Raw genomic sequence first — 22,872 nt, forward strand, 5'->3', positions numbered from 1 at the left:
TTTCGGTAAAAACGCTAAACAGCGGAGTGCAGCTGCAGAGGCCGTGAAGTTCCAAACAAATACCTTTCCTCAGCCGGCCAAACTCCACTTGCTTTATCCAACGCAGTACTTCCCGGTGTGCAAATTTTGCGCTTCCCCGGATACCCTGAACCCCATGGTATGGGAGTGTTCGGCAAACCCCAAAATTAAAAGAATCGCGCACCCTTCCCGTGAGCAGTGGGGAAGGAGCTGTCCAGCTCCGGTCTCGATTCCCAGCTTAGGCTGGTGGAAAGGGCCATGGCGGCAGGGGTCTCCCATGGAGTCCTGGACTGAGGAACCCACACCACTTTACGATGCTCTTAACAAAGTTTATTCTCTCTCTCTCCCTCCCTCCGTGAAGTTAGGCCACTCTGGGTGGGCTTCTCGAAGATGTAAGCGAAAGCCACCCGCAGAGTCGCGAGTTCTGTAGCCGTGGATGATGATGCGCGGCTTAGCATGGCCCTAAAGGTTGTGCGTGATGAAGGTATCCACAACACAGCAGTCACTGATGTGGAAGTGTCGGTTCTGCATTTTTGCGCAATATTGTCAAGGTTCGAAGAGCTTTAGGGCGGTGGCTGGAATGTGCTCCTTTGTTGTAACACCGGGCGGCACTGTGGTTATGGTTTGTATGGCCAGATGATGTGCAAATGGCAACTTCGCCCCTTCGGGAAATGTCTCGGGAGGAGAGAGCGGTACATGTTGCAGAACGCTGTCGACAACGGGTACTTTGGTGAGGGCAGTGATTGTGTGAAGAAGGTATCGTGTGAAATGGCGTAAGTAGAAAATCGGGTAACCGCAGACGAAGCGTCCATGCGGGATCGCGCAGACGAGCATAGAGCATAGTATTGGCCCGCTGGCGGGCCCCGGCATACTTTTTGGAGAGGCGGGCTGGTGAAGTGCAGTGCGGCACCAGGTCATTTTCAGACAGGCACTCTTTTCTCAGGTTATTACACCAACCAGGCTAAGGAGGCGAATGAATAAAGCTTCATCTAGTTTTCCTAATAAAACCGTCTTGAAGTTCACAGCCTAAGGATAGATTCTAAAACATATGCATTGATAGTAAGAATATAGTACACACTGAAAGTTTTTGATACATTATGAACCAACTTGCCCAGCAATTCCCTCTCTTGAACTGAAATCGGGTAGCAATGACAACAGCCAGTTCTTTATTTTACAACTAGTGTTGTCCGCAGAAAACTGACGCCAACTTGTTTCTTGGCTTTAAACGGTTTACATTTAGAAATTCTCTGGACTAATTTTACGACGCTTACCTAGACTTAACTTATACTTTTCACAACTCAAGTCTCTCAAAACACGGTGAATTAGGCCCCAAAAAAAGGCAGGAGAAGAAATACCTGTACAAAGCCGCAGCGCACAGCGCCAAGCAAGCAGCGGCGAACATTTTTCAAGTGGGAGCTGAGGCCGTCTGTACGAAGTAAAGCTGAGTTGCTGGCAGCGCAGTTGTTCTACTGCCCCATGCGAACATGCAGCGCCCAGATGGTCGTGAACTGATGTTGGCGACCCGAAAGCATCCGGTTACGTTACCTCGGGGCCCGAAATACACTAAGCGTGTGAAGGGCCCCAATTCGAGGTTCCGCACCTGCTCCGTTTCCTGCCGCACGCGATGAAGCACGCGCAGCAACGACCGGGGAGGGCCTGTTTGCTGCGTACTAGAATTTTTCACCCCTGAAACTCGGAATTCTTAAGTCCGACTTCCCCATTGGCGGGCTTAGCAGAATTCGCGCACAAGCAATTTCTTATGAGTTAGGCCTTGCAGTGCATATACGTCAACGTACGTGTGTTCAATTGTGACATTTTGTATTATTCACATACAGATCTATATAGGACATCCACATTGCCCCACGTGCGCTGTGCGCGAGACTACCGAGAACTTGTCTATCTGTCAGCGATTTGCCGCTGCGCGAACAACAGCGGCTAGCTGCCTGTCTCTTGTACGACGTTGAACAAGGTTTCAGTTGTGTCACTTTCTTCAACCCTGGGCCAACAACAATGACTCATATTTAGTGACAAAAATTCTCTTGCGTTTTTTACTGGATTCTGGACTACAGAGCATTCTGTAATTCTTCCATTGTGCGCACGGCTACATCTGTATGCGTTTGCGTCGTCATGTATATACGTTTTTTCTTTTTGTTGCTAGGCGCTTTGTGCTTCCTCGGCGCCATTCGCTGAACTTCTTTACTCACCTTTATTTAGAGCGTTCTTTCTTGCATCTTACTGTGTGTCATTTTTCTATTTGTCTTCTCTCTAAATGTTGGCTTCACAGTCTCTCACATTCACCTCACTGCATTGCGATCATTCCCATCTGGCTAGCAAGCACTGCCGCTAGCAGAGCTGACCTCTCCAGCCCATATTAAAGAGTTCTCTCTCTCTCTCTCTCTCTCTCTCTCTGTCTCCGCGTTGCATTCTGATGTTGTAAGAGAGCGTGAATATTTCCACTGCATACAGGTCCATGCAGTCTGATGATACGCCTTTATTTTGCTGTATATAGCATGTTGTTCGCTGAGCGCACGCATGTCCTTCTGGTGATTCTGTCTTGTGTAATTTTTATTACCCTGTGCATGCTTAAAGCCACTGTACCTTTCCCTTACTCCAAAGTTCGGAGTAGCCACTTCTCTCTTGTTTCGAGCTCACCTCTACAATAAATACATACTTCTCTATTTCTCTCTTTCTTTCCCTGGAGATTCGTGGAGGGCGTTTGATTCTGCGCGCAAGGAGGTGAAAAAGGGAAGCGATTGTTTTCACGGCTGACGAAGTAACGTGAGGCATACGCTGACGCGCTGAAGCAGTATTTACCATAAATGATCGTTCATGAGTATCGCTCAAAACAAAGCGGACGCAGAGTGCAAGTACCTTGTGAGCTCTTTACAGGCCTTGTTGTGTTTTACGACATTTAAAAGAATGTTGTAAAACACCTTGTGGGCTGTTAGAACGACTTGATGCCGTGTATTCCTGAAAATAATTGTGCGAAAGAAGATCGGCGCGGTCAAGGAAGCAACATTGAACTATACTAAGGAAACGAAAACAACTGTGAAGCCGAGGAAAGCAGATTGGCATATGAGGGATTCCCTTAGATGGCGACACGTAAGCTCTCTTAGCAGAAAATTAGGTGGCTGCGCTCAACTCCAGTTTGAAGGGATTGTTCGTGCGAGGGTACGCACCTTATAGACAATTATCCGAGATGCATACATGAACTTATCAGGTATTGTCATTAAACCCATGTTGATGTTACGAAAACGAAGGCACGTAGTAAATGAGACTACCGCGTCTTGCTTGGAGTTACAAACATTTCTCTGCAAACACATTGATTGATCGTGGGGTTTAACGCCCCGACGCAACGGAGGCGATGAGGCGCGCCGTAGTTGACTGCTCCGGATTTATTTTGACCACTTGGGGATCTTTAACGTGCTCGGAAATCTGGTACACACGGGCGTTTTTGCCTTTCGCCTCTATCAGAAAAACGGCCGCCGCGGCCGGGAATCGAACCCGCGTCCTGGTGCTCAGCAGCCCAACGGCTTAGCCACTGAGCCACCGCGGCGGTCTCTGCAAACACACTGGTGTTCTAGCTAATGCCGCATATTGTATGGAGCGCCTAATGTGTGTAACAGCTGATTCAACAACTAATAATCAGATTTCAGGGGTACTTCACATGAAATTTAAGTTTCTTTGGCATGTGATGTCCGTCTGGAACAATAGGCTGCCTGCAACAACATCTCGGCTTTTTTCATGTCTTGCATTTACTTTCATCATCATTATCATCATCATTAACAGCCTATTTGTGTCCACTGCAGGGCGAAGGCCTCCCCCATTGACCTCCAGCCGCTTCCGTCCTTTGCGGCCAGCGCCCATTCTTTGCCTCCGAATTTTCTTATTTCATCTCTCCATCGGTTTAATGGTCTTCCCCTTCCGCTCGTCCCGTCTCGCGGTGTGTATTCAGTTGTCCTTGTGTCAGTTCGTAGCACCACAAGGCCAGCTCAAGTCGATTTATTTTGTTTTCTTAACCTGGATCATGATATCCTTTATCCGAGTTTGCTCCCTAAACGAAGTTGGTCGTTTCCGGTCCTTAAGCGTTACTCCTAACATTATTCGCTCCATGGCACGTTGGGCGAACCTGAGTTTTCTTTCTAAGTGTTTAGTAAGGCTCCAAGCTTCCCCTCCGTATGTGATCACCGGCAGGACGCATTGGTTGAATACCTTTCTTTTGAGAGATAGAGGTATCTTACTTTTCATTAGTTGCGAATGCTTGCCGAATGCACCGCAGCCCAAGCATATTCTGCGCAGGATTTGTTTCTCGTGGTTGGGGTCAGCACTGACCATCTGACCAAGGTAGTCATGTTCTTCTGCTTGTTCCCGTGTTTCGTTGCGTATGCTGAAAAGACGCGTTTATTTAACCTTACTTTAGTTTTATTCATATTTACCTTATTTCCCACAGTGAAGCTCTGTGATTGCAGTTCTTCAATCAATTTTTGAGCTGCTCTGCAGATTCACTGCGCCAGACTGTCGTCTGCAAACCTCAAATGACTCAAGTATTCCCAGTTTATCCGTAAGTTTCAGTTTTCCTTTCAAGCCTCCTGAATACGCTCACAAGAAATGCTCTGAACAATTTTGGTGAGATGGTATCTCCTTGTCGCACTCCCTTTCGGAATGGGAATTTATCACTTTGCTTGTGAAGTGTAATTATGCCCGTGCATTCCTCATTTTGTCGTCTATGAGTCTTGGGTAGGCCTCTTCTGTTCCTTGGTATTTTAAGCCGTGCATAACTGCGGCTGTGCTGACCTAATCAAACGCTTTTTCATAGTCTATAAAGGTCATGTAGAGCGGCTTATTACAGCCTACGCATTTTTATATTACTTGGCTGATACATGAATGTGATCCATTGTCGAGTATCCTTCTGGAAACCCAGCCTGTTCTCCTTACTTTACGGGATTGTTTAAAGCATATCATCATACAAGGTGGTCGCTATTTGAAACGCATCTCAAAGAGAGAGGGCGTGCATTGGGGCGTTTAATTTGCAATTACCTTAGCATACATTCCGGCCCGCATATGCCCTATCCCTCCCATTTGCTTCCCTTCTGTCCCTCTCCCATGCTCCCGTCACCACCTCTCTCTCAATAATAAATTTGCCCCCTCTCTTCTAATCTCCCCCTACCTATTCGCTCCACACACCCTTTCCACTCTTGAATACCCTTCCCTCTGTTCCTTTTCCTTTTCACAAACATCTCTCACTCCTACCTTCTGCCTTTCCGCTGATGAGGCTCTCTGCGCCTCTTTCCTCACCCTTATGTCCTCACTCGCATCTCCCACGTCCCTCCTCTCTCCCAATCATCTGTCTCAAATTGCTCTAAGTACCGCCCATGCTGCTTTTCGTTTCCTCAGCTCTCCGGCCATCTGATGTTTTCCGTCTACCCATTCCTACTTTCCACCACCTCCTCATCGTTACCGTCCTACTCCTCCCCTCTACCACCCCACCCGCTCCCACTGGGCGTTTCAATCACTCCTTCCTCCTCTCCTGCTTTTCATTTTTTATAAGCCTTGATGTTGGCTGGTCGGTATCGGTACATACCCAAAGAGAGAGTGCTTTTAACGTACAGGGGACAAATACAGAACGGAATCAATGTACAGAACGAGTGAAGCGCGTCACTCGTACTGTACGTTGATTCCGTTCTGTGTTTGTGCCCTGTAAATTGAAAGCGGTCTCCTTTCGAGTATGTAGTTCCATTTACACCACTTTCTACTCATCCTCTCCTCCATTCTTCCGCAAAGCTCTCGCCACTCTCAGTAGAATCGCTCGTGGGAGGCAACGTCGGCGCCGACCACTATGACCGAGAACTAGCCATCCGGGCCGAGGAAGAGCAGCCACACCCCGTCACGAGTTATAAGGAGATCGTCCGCCAATACAAAGAAAGAAGAACGAGGCTTCTGAAGCCGCACAAGCAACTAAGCAGACGGCAGCAGACGATATTGCACCGCTTACAGGCAGGGTCGCTCGCACACCCGTCGCTTCTGCACAAAATGTACCCTGCAGAACACGAGAACACATGTCCGTTCTGCCGGGGAGACGGCACTCTCGCGCACATTATTGGGGAGTGCAAAAAACTCAATACACCCCCCTCTCCCCCCCCCCTCTTCCCATTCCAACCCGCTGGAGCAATGGGAGACCTTACTGTCCAGCTCTGACCTCGCCATTCAGCAACAGCTGGTGGCTCGAGGAGAAGAATTACTGGACACATATGGGTCCCGTGAATAGGGAACCACCCCATCTGGTGCCTGCGCGCACCATTCTTTTTTTGAACCTCAGTAAAAGTTGTTCAATCAATCAATCAGTAGAATCGACAGTTGGGCAAGTTGGTGCTTGCACATCGTACAGCGCTTGAAGACGAGGAGAATAGATAAGGATACTCAGGACGGCGCAAACTTGCAACCGATTTTTATCAGGCATAAACAAATGTGTATACTACCAGAACAAACACGTGCCCAGGGCGTCAGCTTGATATTGCGGTGCGATAAACACAAGATTAAGATACTCCTACACACATGCATTTCTCTCTCCACTCAGTAGCGTCTCCATTGCCCATTCTCCTTCTCATCACTTTCCTCCTCCTTCCCCTCACAGTCCCCACTCAATGTTCACTCCTCCCCCCCGACCTCATCTTTCACTGGCGACTGTTCTCCTCGGCATCCTCTTCCGTCTGCACTATGGTCGTTCTCCTGTTTCCCTCATGTAGTCCCTCGCTCTCTCCAGCCAACCCTCCCCGTTCCTTCCCCCACTTGACTCCTTTCCCTTCCCTAATGGTCCAACCGCCAATCAATTCCCAGTTGGTTATCTTCGTTCTCCCACGGCTACGCTGGCTTCGGCGTGTTCTTTAATTTCACTCTACGGTGTCGTGGCCACGGACGACGAGGCGCGGAATGTAAGAACCGCTGTGGGCCAAGTTAACTGTTCAGTTCCCGCAGCACCTGTACCTGTTTTCATTCCAGTGGTGAAAACTTTCGCTCGGCCGTGACACATCTGCGCGCGCTTCAATGTGTGCTTTAATTTTACTTTCCGGCTTCCATGGCTGCACGCGGGTGAAGGAACGCGGCGTGGATTCTAAGGACAGCTGTGAGCCCAGTTCTTTCAGTTCTTTTTTCATGTTCCCCCGACGGTAGTGGAATGACACATACGCCATTTATTCCCCGCAGCGCGATATCACCGCTCACTTCGGCGTGTATTTTTATTTCCGACCATGCAGCTGAATAAAAATTCATCCATGTCCAGGCTTTAAACTTCGTAAAAACGCGGGCAGTCGCTCTACCAACTAAGATAACCGGAAAGCTAGCCGTTCGTAGCGGAGGGCGAACTAGCAAGTTAATTGAAAAATTAAAAGTGAGAGGAAACTGTTAGGCGACGAGTTTTCGGGTAACCCCCGAGGTGGAGTAAGCATCTGCGAAGGGAAAATGTTTTTAGGAATAAAAACCGGGCCATCTTCACTAATGTGAAAGCTGGGGAGGGGCGAAGAATGCAGTGTATAAATGTATTTAATGATTGCAAGTCTCTCTCTTGCCACAGGGCGCGCGCTGATTGGGCGCCGGAAATCGCCGGTGGGAGGAGCAATCGCGCGCTTGCTGAGCGGTGGCGCCCTCTCATGCGTTGAACCGGATTTAAGCAATTAAGGAGTACTGACACCAACTTTTGACGCCTAAAAATGATATAATTGACTTAATTAGTTTGTACAGATGCCTCACAGAAATTTTTGCAGCGATCCGAGGCCGGAATCGCATCTAAAATCGATTTTGATTGTCCCGGCCGCGACCTTCCACAAATCGGCAGCACTAGGGAAATCGCTTTCGGCGTGACGAAACATCGGCCGGCGTGTCTGGCCGGTTGAGGCTGACGTCATATAGTCGTTTTCGGAACCAGTAACGATATCCTGCGGGGCTGTTGTCGGTGGTATGGCGTTTGGGCAGTAGACGTACGGGTGTAGCTGTGTGAGCAATGCTTGTAAACTTCGCGCACCTTGCGTGTTCGCCGTCTTTGCTCTTCAGTTCGTGGCCGGCGCATGGTGGTCCCTTGCACTGGTGCCGAAAACTGCGCGATGCCGACGCGCACCGCGGTGACGCGGCGGTGCGCGTCGCCGAGCTCGCCCAAGTTGTGCTATGGCAAGCTCGCGGAATGCGAAGTACTGCTCGTGGAAGCCTGTCCAAGCAAATCGACGACGAGGCCAAGATGCATTATTTTCCACGCGACGACATGCAGCGCTAAACGTGGACTGAGTTCGTGCGCGCGGGCGGCCGCAAGAAGTGTCGCCCGAGCCAGCGGGCTCGGCGTTGCTCGGGGTGGAGAATATTTGATCGCCGCTATCTGTACAACTGCGAATGGCCATCCCTTACACAACTTTTCACCACACTATCATCCCCTTTTTCGCATACTGAGCTTTATTTTGGCGATAATTGCCGTTTCAGCGATCGGTGAACAAGACATCTGTCGTGGCCTGTTTTGATTCTAGCGCGCAGGTGGCGCCATCTTTCGGCCGCTCGCCACACCGCGGTGCCGGCAGTGCTGGTTCGGAGAGCCGAACCACCGCTGCCGGTCAGCGTTACCATAGCGGCAAATATCTGAACGCCGCTTTTAAATTAAACGCTGATAACAAACCCTCGCCAAATTTTACCAAACTAACATCTACTTTCTCGCATGTGGAGCTTGTTTTTCGCGATCAGATTGATTATAAGAGTGGCGACAAGCTGTTGCTATCACGGTCTGCGCCGGTTCGAGCCGCAGTGATATTAAAAAATGGACGACGGTGAAGGCATCGCCGGCCTAATCGCCTGGCCAAATAAACTTGCTCTGTCTGTCGGGTGGCAGCGACTCATCCGAGTCTGACGATTCAGACGACATGTCGACTGCTCGGGCGAGTGCGGACCATGTGCAATCGTAGCAGACGATGCGGCGAACGTCCCTGACGTCACGGGTGCAACCGTGACGTCAGACTGGCCCGCTTGCAGGCTGGCCGTCGAACGGCCATTTTCCAGCGCGGCGACCGAATTTGAAAAGGGTTGCAATAAACGTGCTATAATTATTTCTGTGTTGGCGGCTGACGGCTTTCGGTTCGATTTTCGTAGTTACTGGGCCACTAGGTATTCTTTACAGCATAAAAACTGAAAGCGACAAATTTAGTGTCAGTACTCCTTTAAAGGAGAGACCGACGGACCATCAGTTGTCTTCGTGTTTGGGGCGCGAGGCGTTTGGGAAAAGAGTTTCCGTGTGTGTTATTTTAGTGTGCGTTACGTTCTAGCGCAAGGCGTCGGAAAACGTGTGCAGGTGTTTTAGTACCGCGACTAAAGGAGACGGCGGCAGGAGCCGGCGACAGCCCGAGCCCCTAAGGTGCTTCGCCTCTAAAAGATAAACACCCGTGGACATGTTAGCTGCCTTGTCAGGGCACCATTTCCTCCGTACGTTTCTATATCACATTTTCTTGATCACACTATTTATTACATTATTTCCGTAACAGTGGAGCTAACACTTTATCACGCAAATACTTGAATACACGGACACTATTTATTAACCTATGGTATATGTGCCTCGCTTTCCACATCTGGCATGCGCAGGTCAGTCGGAGTAGACCGGAAATGTTTCGCTCCAAACGCTAGTGTTTTGTTTTTCTTCTCAATAAGGGCTCCCGGAGCAACGTTTTTGCCGGTGTTTTTCCCGTACAGCTTGAAGGGCTCCCGGAGCGACATCTTGGTTGGTGTCTTTCACGTGAATACCACCCGTAGCCCGTTCAGGCGTGCACAGGAAGAGGGGGGGGGAGGGTAATGTGGCCTGCACGCGAAGCAGTTCTCTTCTCTTCCCAGCTTTCTTAATAAACCACCACGACGAAGCAAGGCTTCACGCGCTCACCGATGACCTGCCCGTTGTGCTGGTGGGAGATTTCAACGTGGACGTATCACTGCCGGATGCTATCTGGCTGCTGTGCGCCGTGGTCGAGCGTTTTGGTTTGGTGGGTCACGCAGTAAGATGTCCACGACACGGGAAGGGAACGGGAAGCCCCATGCTTTTCCCTACAATGAAGGCGCAGTACTTCTAATTTTAATTGATATAGTCAGCTAGAATGTATGTGAAGTCACAAATTACAAATAAACATGTTTTGTTGCTTCTCTGGTCATCCTTGTTCAAAGAGTGAAAGGGCACTGAATATTTTTCATCATCGCAATAATCGTGTTGTGTGGAGGACGCATTTTATTTAACGCCTGGATTCAATTGCTACTTTGAAACAGACAAGAATATACTAGCAAAATAGAGAACCATGAAAGCTGGCAAAGGTCACAACGATAAACAATGCATTGCGATAGTCCTTCGAAGAGAACCTGAAGATTGAAAAGCGGCTGTGCGGTATAGGTTGTGGTCACTGGCGTGTCACGCATGCGGGCAACCGTGCACGTACGGCGCCATGCTTTTGCCCATAGAGCTTATTAGTAAGTATACAAGAGAGGAAACTGCGCCTGGTAAGCCATGGGTTTATGGGAAGACACCCGCTTTTGGCTTGGGCTTGGCCTGACAATTGGATTCTTAAGCGGTTTTGGGGATTTGCTTTCTTCACTATGCATCAACACGTCTACGAGCTACGAGGGAGCCGAAATCATACCTGCTCTGTGGTAGCCGTGTTCGGTGAAACAGCAGGTAGTGCGTGATCGGACCTGACGTTGGTCATACCGCAGTAGGAGGACGTATGGCTCAGCGGGTAATATGCCGCCGCGAAATTTGTAGCTGACGAAAAACAAACAAAACGTACTCCAACGAAGACAAGATACGACAGATACGGGCGCCTGTATCCGCCCTATCTTGTCATCGTCCACAACTGTTTAATGCACGTTTTGTTTTTTCTTGAAGTATAAACAAACTCGCTCGTCAGCAAGTTTTGTTAAACTGCATCTGACGGTCGGCGCACCGGATAGGTACGCTCAAAAAACTTTCTAAACTCTTCAAACAACTTATAATTTGAAATAATGGTTCAATTAATAAAATAAGTCTCAAATGAGTTTCCCCCCGAACATCAACATTTTTCGTAACCACCACTTTGGCCTGCAGAATAGCAGGGACAACCGTTCCGGCAAGAATATGCTGTCCTTCCTGTTTTCTTAGTTTCAAAACAGCCTGTTTTATTTTCCACTAACATGATTCCACACTATTCTTCGCGTTATTGTGGCACTTTCTTTGAATTTGTGGTCACTAAAACGTTTCATTTTAAGCCAATGATGAAATTAAGGCGAGCACATTATGTAATGGTGTCCCATGACGACACAGACGGCCTTGATGTGAGTCGCATAGATGCTAGCGCTAGATTCCTCTCTAGTGTATATTGTAAGAAACTCTACGGCCACGTTAGGTAGGTTTTAGTCAGTGTTTTTTAGTCTTTCTTGGGCTACTTAAACCCAGAAATTTTGATCTGTCTGTATGTCTGTCTGTCTGTCCGCGACTCGATTCAGTCACTCGGCTAAAGCAAAACAATGCCTGCGCAATAGTCTTATATAGTCAAAGCTAAATCTACCCGTCTATGTCCGGTGTAATGTTCATACTTGTCAACATTGTTGAAGAAGAACAAGACAACCAATCAACACAGAAGTGATATTTGCAGTGTTCCTTTATAAAAAAATCAAACATGCTTGACTTTTGCGAAATTAAATACTTCATCAACTGCAGAAAAAAAAATCACTCCGCCGTCGCCTGCTGTCGCCCGCGCCACTATAGCTTCTGGCGCCATTTTAAGAAATCAACCGGCAACAGTTACGCAAGGTTCTACTAGATAGGTTCCACGTTCTGCTTGCAACGCACGTGGAATAGGGAAACGCGGTTCTATAAACGGTGAAGTAGGGCGCCTCGATTAACGCGCGTCTTCGCCGTACGGCAGCGTTCGCATCGAGACACCCAGTTTGGAGCAGTGGAACGTGGGAAATTTAAATTGATTTAAGCAAACTTTGGCGGCTTTACCTTGGGAGGAGCGCGACGCAAGACGAACAACATGAGAGGTGAGCGGGAAAGCGAAGGGAGGCATTTACTTCGCAAAAGCCGATAAAGACTATCGTCTTTTGACGGCATTTGCAACGAAAGGAGCAGATACGCGGCCAATTTATTGACTTTAGAGGCAGCCTGGTGGTCTTTCAGGAGACTGTCCTTGCGCCCGCTTGCGTTGTATTGCGTTTTTTTTGTGTTTTTCGGGATTGGGGAGTGCACGTGTGAGAGTCAGGGAACCACCCACGACATGGACAGCCAGGGGTGCTCCCGCAAGTGTCTGGGCCATGATTCAGACCGTTTCGTCGTGTTAAAACATTGAGAACGTACAGTTACCCCTCGGGAAAGACTGATTGGGGTGTTTGTGTGCCGGCCCGAATCTATAGCTGGGATAAGGCTTCCTCCCACACGGGCTGGAAACCAATGTCGTCGGGAGCGTCCCGCCTGCCGGAGATGTTACGATCAGCGTACGGTGTTGCGAAGATCGTCATCTATGTTATCGGATTCAGCCGCCGAAGACTTCGGTCCTCCGGTTTCTCCCCTCATCGACGGGAAGTGACCCGGCTTTGTCCACAATGACGCGGCGGGGACTGACGCTGCTGCTGGACACAAGCCGCTTTCCGCGAATTCACGGTCACCCGAGCGCCCGCCGGCGAGGGCAGCCACAATGACCGGGAGCGTCGAACGAAGGTGGTGACAAAGGCGTCGCGCGGAGCCGCCCGTGGCAGGCGCTAAGTGTTCCTGTCTTTTCGGCGGGGAGACACGCATCGTGGGAACCCTTTGTGGCGTGTCCGAAACTCCGCTGTTCAACGAGCGCCCGACGCCGGATTACCTATGTAGCCCAGGCGTCCTGCTATCGCTTTACCCTCGGGTGGTCTTAAGGGCTTCCACTTTAGGAAGATTGCACCACCGAAGTCAACCTGACGCCGACCTGTGCGAGACGAAAATTGCCTTTTCTCTGCGAGTGTGTGGGCGTCAATTTCAGTGCCACGGATTTTTGTGATTGGTGCGTTCCTGAAAACAGCGGGAGAAAGGCTGCAAGGAGGCGGACCCGACCTGGTTATTTAATCGCGCGCAGAATCCTGTTCACTCAGAAAAACACCATGTAAAGTTCTATATATAAAGTTGCTTTCTTCGCCGTAGTCCGCCCCAATATTTGCCCCAACTCAGGACCAACGGACGCCATCACAGCTCACACTACCAGATCCGCAACAACGTGCTTTGGCGATCTACCCATTTTTAGTTAACCCTCTAGTCTGCAGAGACACACGCCCCGGAACTGTGCTCGTACACATCTCACAAAGCGAGTATTATGGCACCCCTACTCCGCACTCATTGAGCATCGGAAGAAATAGTACGCGCACTCCGGTGCATCAGTGCGGGTGTACACAGGAAGCCCCGTGAGGCCTTCGCCACGAACAAACCTTTACAAAAAATGAGAGACGTTTATTGATCCATCCGTTATTTTCTTTCTTAAACCAAATCGTAATTAATCGTCACAAATTTCGCTAGAAAGGAGAAAAATTAGAGGGAGTGCAGAACCACCCCGGAATGCGCCAAGTCGTCATTTTTCAAGTGTTCGTCGCTCCCCCGTCTTGACCTTCCCCGGGAGCTTGGTACTGCTGCGGTTTTTTCTCGCACTCCGGCTGTGGTGGCGGCACTGTGAGGGGCTGTTGAGGCACACCTTCGATGCGGTACTGGTTCCCAGTTGAGGTCGCCACTCCGGCCGTCCCTCTCTCTGCACGCAGATTGTCGTGTAAAAATGATCGGCGATCTCCTGGGAAACCTTCTGTTAGTGCGAAGGAATCTGGGTTCAATAGGCAGAAGGAATTCCGTGAGCGAAGCGGAATAAATGGCGTAGCAGGCTGTACAGTAGTTTTCAAAATCTTCTAGGCCATGCCACATGTTTCTGAGTTACAAAAAAACCAAAGAAAAAGCTTAAAGTTTTAGTTTGACCAATCGTTTTATGACAGCAAGAAGAAAAGTCTTTTGTCCAGCTTTATGGCGTAAATTTAATGTTTCAGCCTCGCATGAGAGGTCAACCTGTATTTTGAATATTTTTGTGGCCTGTGCACTTTTGGCATGGCCCAGAAAGTTCTGGCGGAGATAGTACGTTTTGGTTTTTGTGTGTTCTCGACGGATTAGGAATTTACAGACAGCTCCAGAAATTAGGCTGTGCAGGGCTGCATTCGAATGCACTGGCTCAAGTGAACGTGTCCGAGTTTTGTGCATTTCCATGTGTGCACTTCTTTCAAAAGTACAGCTGTATATTTTATGGCAAAAAGCGAAATATCTGATCGAGATAAGGCTTAGGTGCACAGTTGTTTCCGCAGGCACTGGTTCGTTGCGCTAAAAAACGTGGGGGATATTGGAATTATAGCCAGTGATTGTCAGTCATCCTACTGCAGAAATTTTCTTACTAAAATGTTGGCTGCTGCTTTCTGCCAACGAATTTCAGCACAATACGAAAACTTGTGTTTTGTACAAACGCATTACAATGGTTGAGTGTCTTCCTCTATTAATTATCGGGTAGTTGTCTGCTAGACCACGCTTCGTACCAATTCGGTTTGTCGAGCAAATACGAAAATTGTACAATCTCGCGTTTGGCCCTCCGAGTAATCACAGATACATGAAAGCTGTGTTACGTTCTTTAAACGCAAGAAAACTGTAGTTTTTATGCGTTAGAAAAACGCCGTATTGACGAATGCTGCTCCTATAGTCCGGGTTTGTTGCAAAATTGCGTTCCCGTAATTTCGAGTGTACCAAATAAATCTAAATCCAGAAAGTCATTTTCAAACGACTATTCATGCCGACAACTTTTTTGGTGTTGCCAGTGGCAACCAAATTGAATTTTCTCCAATCGCTTCGTTCGAGCGAGGCGTGAATATGTCCAAACTCGGCGTAACGTATTGCGCGCGCCGACCCCACGCTTGAAGAAGCGCATGCACGAGTTTCCCCGCACATTGCATCCTCCAAGGCTTATCTCGCTGAAAATGGATGACGCTAGGAAGTCGAATTGGGTGCCTTTAGAAATGGAGTGACCAGTAAAGGTTGGATCACGTGCAGCTGCCTGGATATATTGATACGGTCTATGCATAAAGTTTCCTTGGCCGTGGCGATGAGATGATATTCGGCACATCGCTTTGGGATGGGCCTGTCGGCACACTGTGGGTCTAAGTTTAGTACACCATCGAAAACCAGTGTCCGTTGAAAATTAGGCCACATCTTGACACCGGTAACGCCACGAAAAGGGCTCGGACAGAAGGACAGAGAGGGCGTTAGTTAGGCGTGCACTACAGGGTTGTACTCCTTCAGCTGGATTGCACAGTTGTTGGGCATAGAATTACGATATAATAGCGATCCCTGCAGAGTTTTGAGATAATCGCCCCGTAATCGCTATGGGCTATGAGTAGCGATGCCCACCCATCTATCATCTTTTTTACTCTCTCTCTCTCCGTTCCTCGAGGAGACACTTTTGTTGTATTTATTTTCACGTGGTTTGTTTTTACACGTTTTTACCACGTTGTAATAAGAATGGCACTGTAATTACAATTAAAAGAACGTGGCCACTGTCAGCGACGCACGTATGTTTTGATTCAAACATGGCTCATTTTTTCTGGGTAATAATATTGATACGTGTGACGCACGCCAGCAGTCTCCAGTAGTTCGGAATAATCTCGTCTATAATTTATTGTTCAAGCATTCATTCGACTTTGGCCCCGTGGCGGAATTGGGTTACGGAGTGCCGAAAATTTTCGCATTTAGGTTTCCCCCAAAAGACAATCCTATTTAAAAGGTAAAGCTTGGGCGAGAGCCGTGTGCGCACGTTGGCCTCCTTTCTGCTGCCTGCGCTGATCAGCAGGGTGGAGGATGTGACGTCATCACCAGGCTGTGGGAGGTTAGTTCTATCGAGGCACCCCGTTATTCAGATACAGGTTACGTACGTGCAGATTAAATAACACGTTCTAAGCAAATCGTAAAGGATGAGCGGTGCGTCAACGTCTAGCCCAGAGGGAGGGAGAGGTTGGTTAGCCGGGTCTCCAGACGAGGACATAGGGAGAGATGGACATAGAAGCAGGTGTTAACACTTCACGAATTTGTGATTATTCAGAATGTAGAGCAATCGCAACTGAATGAACTGACATGAGCGCCTTTAGTCCAGAACAAGTGCGATCGAAGGAATTGTTCTGTTACTATTGGGTACGAATGCCTGACGCGCGCAACTCAGTTGGCAATGCCAAAGAAAATAATGAGCTGTCTGCGCGGTTTGTGTTATAGCCCGAGAATCCGCTCACCTGGAAACACGAAGAAGACCACGATCATCAGGAGAGCGACGGCCAAGCCGACCAGCGCGAACGTGGCAGAAAAAACGAGCGCCGCCAAGGACTTCGCTCTGGGAAGAGGAAAGAAAAAATACGAAGTGGGGGAGCGCACGCGGTGAATGATTTCCATGGCGGCAGACACACGCCCAGAAAAAGATCCCGATAATAGAGCACCCTATGCAATTACTCTTGGCATCTGTCACGGTAGCATCGCTCCATGAAATTATTCTTCCGCAAGTGAGAAATGCGTGAAAGCGGTGAACTGGCCTCGAATGAGTTCCGATTGGGACAGACTCAATACAAGGCTAGTTGCAAGGCGGCTGCAGTCCGTGGTCATTGCCTCACACGTTACTTACTATAAAGATCTCGTTTTATGTTACAACGATGTGTTCTTGTGAACAAGCGCGATTTTATATAACGGCAGCTGCGTTTCACCAGCGCATTAAAAACACCGAGGACGGCTTAGTTAAGGCCCTTGCAATCATTGCTGACGAAATCATCGTACTAGCGAACACTAAACAGAGACAAACGAGGCGACGAAACACACGCTAGAACTTCAACTCAGTTTATACAACAGAAACACAAAAAAGGCTATATGTACATGAAACGTGGAAAGGGCAAAAAGCAGCGAACACAAACAAAATAAAATAAAATAGTATCGCACTCGTCACACTTGCTCATATAACAGACGCGCATGCTGTACAGGTCTTCCTCGCCGACAGAACGAGAAATTTTTGAGGCATTCATGATAAACAGAGAAAGGAAAAGGTTCGTCAGTTCACCATCCTTGGCACTGTCTGCAAAGGAAATCGGTTTTTTGGAGAGGGGGAGCAGGTTGTGCACGGGTGAGGGGTGATAGCCGAACACACGTGTAAGTTTAATTTACGCCGAGTGATATTGGCGGGCACTGTGACGTGGCTCTGTTATATGAGCTAGTGGGACGAGTGCGATACTGTTTTATTTTATTTTGTTCGTGTTCGCTGCTTTTTACCCTTTCCACGTTTCATGTACATATAGCCTTTTTTTGTGTTTCTGTTGCATAAACTGAGCTGGAGTTCTAGCGTGTGTTTCGTCGCCTCTTTTACCTTTGTCTCTATTTAGTGTTCGCTTGTGCGATGATTTCCTTAGTTAGTAACCAACTCGCCCAACTTACCGCCTTAGTAATCATTGCTAACCTCCCTGATTATCAATGGTTTTCGAGGAAGTCTAAAGAAAAATAAAAGCTTGAACATATTTTCGGGTGAAATATGCTCGCGATGACGGAACGCATTCGGTGCGTCGGTTGTTTCTGTTCATAAACCGTTCCTGCTCCTAATTAATGAACGTTGCTTCGAGTTTACTAGTATAGTGCTAGTTTTTTTAATGGACTTTAAACCACACATCCCCTCCACATCCCGCGTCTAATCCAAGTTACTTGTTCGTTGAATTGAGCTAGGATGTTTTTACCAGAAGTACTTCCCCTATTTGATTACCGTCATTTCTTATCTGTAAGCTTTACTCTTGTCACCCTCCTTTCCGTAGCCCTCTCAGCTGGTCAAATTGTATCTGTGGGTAGTGGAGAGAGAGAGAAATGACCTTTATTGATTCGTCCTGCGAGAAAGGTGCGGGTCAGGCCACGCAGGGCTTCGCCGCACCTCGTCTAACTACCTGCGCTAGGTAGCGGGCGGAGCCCGAGGCGTCGTGCCTGGCCGGCCGCGCGGGTTACTCGGATCGCCCGCGCCGTCGCCGTCCGCTCGACCCACGCGGGGGCCGGGAGGCGAGGGGCGCTGGCTTTCCTTTCGCCGTTGCAGCGCCAGAGCTGCCTCGAGCCGCTGGACGGCCCTGAGCTGGTTGCCGTGCTCCGGGGAGCCGATCAACTCGCGAATGTCCGGCGGGAGGCGGTGGCCTCCGTCGCGCGCGCACTGTTCGTCGCAGCCCCACATGATGTGGGCCAGGTCCGCGGGTGCTCGCGCACACACACAGCACTCGGTCCACTCGTAGAGTTCCGGGCACACGTGGCGCGCGTGGAACTTCCTCCTTTGCACGCATAGCAGACGACGCAGCGTCATCACCAGTCTCATTAGCACCGACCGTGCGGTGGCTAGTGCTCGTGCTGGCAGTTCCATTAAGGCCATCATTATAACCTGACGTGTGCTCTCCGCTCTCCCACTACGGCTTAGCAGCCGTAGGATTACGAGGTCTATCATAGTACGCGCTTAGTGGGCCCCTGCTTATCGTGGCAAAGGCGACTACTGGTAGTTTTTCACGCCGCTTCCTGAAAGCACCGCGGCACGTCATAATTGCATGATTTATTTGTAGAGAAGTCAACTCGCACGTTGTAGTTCTCTCTATCCCGCACTTCCTCTCCATTCGAGGAAGAGTCATGTTTTTTGGCACTTGAAAGTTAAGGTGAGAATGGCTATGAATGCGTTGAAAATTGTAACTACCCTGTCTCCGTGCAGGCGCCGAACCACCTCTTGAAGGTCCTCCCTGGACTCACTAAAAAAACCACGTAATCCACAAATCTCAAGCGGATGGACTGATTGATTTGACTGGTATCTATCTCTTACTTCGACGATTGGGCTTCCGAACCGTCCCTTTGGGGAGGCTATAAATCAATTTCCTATCGAGGGAGCGTTGAAGATGACAGTGAATCAATTGTACTTACTCAGCAACCGCGGAGGCCTCTCCTGAAAAATATCACCCGAAAAAATCCTAAAGCATTCATTGGAAATTTGTAGTCCGCGGCATTCAAATCTGACAAGTCTTAGTTTCTCTTTTGCCTCGTAATGCCGACGCATCGCTCGATAACTAATCTGCTCACATGGTGAATAAATGAGTCGTTGCCAGATCCGGGTAACCACAAAGTGGGTGCGAAATTCACATTCACTGGGAACGAGGCTATGCGCCTACTCAGTGTCGTCATTAGGGGCAAGGCGCAATGAAGGTGGGTGCGGACGGGGTAGGCACTATAGCCTATCTCTACAACTGCTGGTGCGTCCCGGAATAGGCAGGATGCTGTTACACGCCGAGCTGGCGTGGGTGGAAGGTCTAGTGTCGTCAACTGGTATCGCAGCTTATAATGAATTTGACTTCGTTTTACAAGGTTAACGAAACCCCGCAACACTCTTTTCAACTTTTTTATAAATCCTAAATGCTTTCAAAACGTGGGCATCAAACACGTCTCATGAAATACCTCAGACAAAATGTACTGCTCTCAGCCGACCAGATTTCTTGGAAACCTGCTCAAAAGATGTTTCTCTGCTCTCTTTGGCGAGTCTTGTCGTTCTTTGAACTCTCGAATCACGTGATTAAAGCAATGTACCGGCTAGTGGTCGCTTCCTATCTGCTGCAGCAATAAAGGCATCCGATATCCACTTTAGAAAAAAAAAAGCCACAAAGAGAATGAGAAACGGAAGGCGGGTAGTATTGCGTCGACGAGCAAATCACGCAGTGCCGTTGTGTGCTATTGATAACCGGAGCTTTGGAAATGTTTCCAGACGCGACGAAAAGAGTGAAAGCGTTTATCGAAAATGTTGCAGTGTCCCATTAAGGTTGACTAACCCTAAGGCTGAATGCTGTTCAACAAGGACGATGGCCGAGGCCGTTAGTCATAGTTACAGTGAGAAAGGGAAGACGGAGAAGGGTAAAGTTTTGCTGGCAGGATTGAGATTTTGTGAAGGGAACTCCTCATCGCGTGGCTATAGGCGAAGCGGGTGCGTACTGTCGTCGGGGTTCGGGCCGAACAACTGAGGTGCAAAGCGTGCCAGCGCAGGAAACATGCGCGGGTCAGGCGGATACGGGTAGGGTTCCGGTTCACCTGCGAGACAGACAGGAAAATGAAGACTTTGACAACAAGCAACAACTGTTTCAATGCGAAATTTTGCTCCTCGTCATTAAGCTGTAAGGAAAGTGATATTAATTATGTAATTAATCAAATTATATTGCTGTTGAATGAATCAATTAATTAATTTAATTATAAAATAACGAACAATTATTATTAATTACACTGTAGGTCTTTCAAACACCCATACGTATAGCGGGCATACAATTTCACCGGAATGCTAAGACAAAGCAAGGTGAAATAAAACTAACAAAACATTTTTCAAGACAATATAAAATATAACAGGACTCTTCTGAATAGCAAGTAGGTTGATATTATATCAACTACCTTGTAACACTTCGCGTACACGAAGAAAAATTTACCAATAGAAAAGGCGTACTGCACACAAGAAAATAAATGTACAAACAAAAACAGTATAATGCAACACTTCAAGGTTCCTTCTACATTTGGTTTAGAGCAACTAAAATAGCTATGGGGACACCGTTAGCTTTTCCACTAGGAAACAGAACTCGTCTAGATTCCGATTATTTACAACCTCACCTGGGAGCGTGTTCCAAGCGTCTACCGCGGAGATGAAAGCGTACATACAGTATTAACGTCTTACATTCTTGTGCATTGAATAAACAATTAACGACTCGGAATTAAACAAAGAATCTTTCCAACAACACATCTGTATTTCCTGCATTACCCAGAAGTATAGTTGTGAGGAAACAACTGCGAATCACGGGAGCAGCATTTCTTGGTTATTTTTGGGGGGGAGCACCAGATAATAAAGGTGTTTGTAGCATAGATTAAGAGTTGAGAAACCAGCTCCACTCACCCACAACAGTCCGCGCTGCAACGGCGGAGGAGCCGTCCCTGAAAGCGGTGCTTTCATGATCTGTAAAGGTCTTGTTGATTAGTACACGTAATGTCCTATACAAAAATATCCGTCTCCAAATCCACATTTATCACAGCGCACCCCCTCCGTGCGCTCCCTCTCAGTTTTCTGTAACGACATACGCGCCAATATGACGACCTCGCGGCGACAACTGAGTGCGATTGTTGCAGCATTGTGTTGCTCAGAGCAATGGGCGGAAAGTATACAGTTGGATTTCCGCCGATAAACTGTTAGTACCGGTACAAGCATATATGCAGTAGCGGAGCTTTCCAATTGTCGTTGAAGGAGCAACAGTGCAAGTGTGTACGTGTTCACTTTCTTCCAGCTGTGCCTTACAGACGACAATTTGTACGGAGGGCGCCACAAAGGCAGTTGAATCAAAACTCTTCGCAAAGATGAGGCCGGGATTATAACACTTTCAAACAACGTCGCTACTGAAGATTACGACTGCTTCGAGCTGAACCGCGTTGGCAGCAACAGGGCTCACTATCGCCTTGCGTACCATCGGCTCTTTCGCTGATTTGGGACTTCTTCAGATGCACGACCTGCGTGATTCAGCAGTAAGTAGACTCGATCTTTTCTGAACATGTGTAATCAAACAAATGCTCCTAAAACCCCCCGTTAAAGTAGTGCAGCAATGACGTTGTCAATGCGCAGATCTTTAGTCAAACCTCCCATGAAGTAGCAATTGTGGGAATGCTGGAATTGTACGGTGCACGCGCTTCAAATTCAACAGGAAAATTATTTCTAGGAAAAATAATGTTTGATAAAGCATTGCACGCGTATCTTACTCGAGCAAGGCTGTCATGATTATGTTCATTTACCCTAAAAACGTCCGCGAACCTGCAACGTGATTGCAAAGCCTTTAGAATACGCCTGAAACCTCGGTGTCAAAAGAACACTGCTCTTCCGGCTGTAGACTTTGATATTTGTCCTCTACCAGAGGAATGTCGCGTTTGTTTAGGTGCCGTGTGGTTGTCACTTGCTTTCATAATTGTGTTACCGCGTTTATCACAAAGCAATGAAATTGATGGAAATTGGTAAATGGCCCTACAACATATTTATATTTTATCACAAGGCAGGGCAACATTCATTCGAAGGGATGGCTGACCGAGTAGCAACCCCTGAATATTAAAAACGAAGAAAAATTGCAGAGCTGCCCCGTCGGTCAATTATTTATGAAGAAAAGTGGGAACGGCTGGATAGATGTAATCCAGCGCCCTGTAAGATTGCTTTACACCTCAGCTCTTAAGCGCCCGCTTCGCCGTTGTTCCGCGTCGCCGCCGGCTTCTATGTAGCCGAGCTGACCAAGAGGGCACCGAAGATAGACAAGATAGAATGAACAGCAAAGTGGAGTGTGAAAGCCTGGCGAAAGTGTGAGGGGGAGGGTTGTAGTATGCTGAGGCCTCGCGAGACGTGCTCGGTAGTGGCGACGCGCTGCGAGGTAACGACAGAGTAGCGCACGCCGTCGTGCGGTCGCTGATGACACTATCACCTCTTGAGAACCAACAGCTATGCGCCGACACCTAGAAGACTGCAGTTCGCGCTGCGCTCAAATTTCGCTTCAGGGAGCACCGTAACCGTCCGACAGTTTTAAAATGCTCCCTATACAATAAAACAATTCGGGAATTCACCCAGTATTTTCGACATCTGTGACATTGTGTGACAGTATTCTCGACATCTGTGATCCCGAACATGCTTACATCATAAACGACATTGAATCACTGCAAAATCGTGCCGCTCGCTTCATATTTTCAGATTATTCACGTCATTCCAGCGTCACAGCACTAAAAACACCGCGCAGAGATACCCGAACTATTTCATC

At 48.3% G+C, this 22,872-nt stretch overlaps 1 protein-coding gene and 1 long non-coding RNA gene across 2 annotated transcripts in view; both read right to left on the minus strand.

Annotated features, from left to right (window-relative positions):
• The window catches only part of LOC144137826 (cytochrome P450 3A14-like), a 39,761-nt gene extending 38,213 nt beyond the window's left edge, over nucleotides 1-1,548 (minus strand). The window contains exon 1 of the mRNA XM_077669832.1: nucleotides 1,374-1,548. Within this exon, the coding sequence (XP_077525958.1) occupies nucleotides 1,374-1,420 (47 nt within the window). The 5' untranslated portion in view covers nucleotides 1,421-1,548. The remainder of the gene's footprint in view (nucleotides 1-1,373) is intronic.
• An 11,905-nt stretch (nucleotides 1,549-13,453) lies between these two features.
• On the minus strand, nucleotides 13,454-21,145 carry LOC144139020 (uncharacterized). The gene is made up of 4 exons (XR_013316015.1): nucleotides 20,988-21,145; nucleotides 20,048-20,143; nucleotides 16,318-16,415; nucleotides 13,454-13,760 (listed from the first exon to the last, which is right to left on the minus strand). It is a non-coding gene; the product is annotated as an uncharacterized LOC144139020 (long non-coding RNA).
• Nucleotides 21,146-22,872: the final 1,727 nt, after the last annotated feature.

This window comes from Haemaphysalis longicornis, unplaced genomic scaffold (genome assembly GCF_048455015.1).
Source record: "Haemaphysalis longicornis isolate Haplotype H1 unplaced genomic scaffold, Haemaphysalis longicornis Haplotype H1 scaffold_5, whole genome shotgun sequence".
Lineage (NCBI taxonomy): Eukaryota > Metazoa > Arthropoda > Arachnida > Ixodida > Ixodidae > Haemaphysalis > Haemaphysalis longicornis.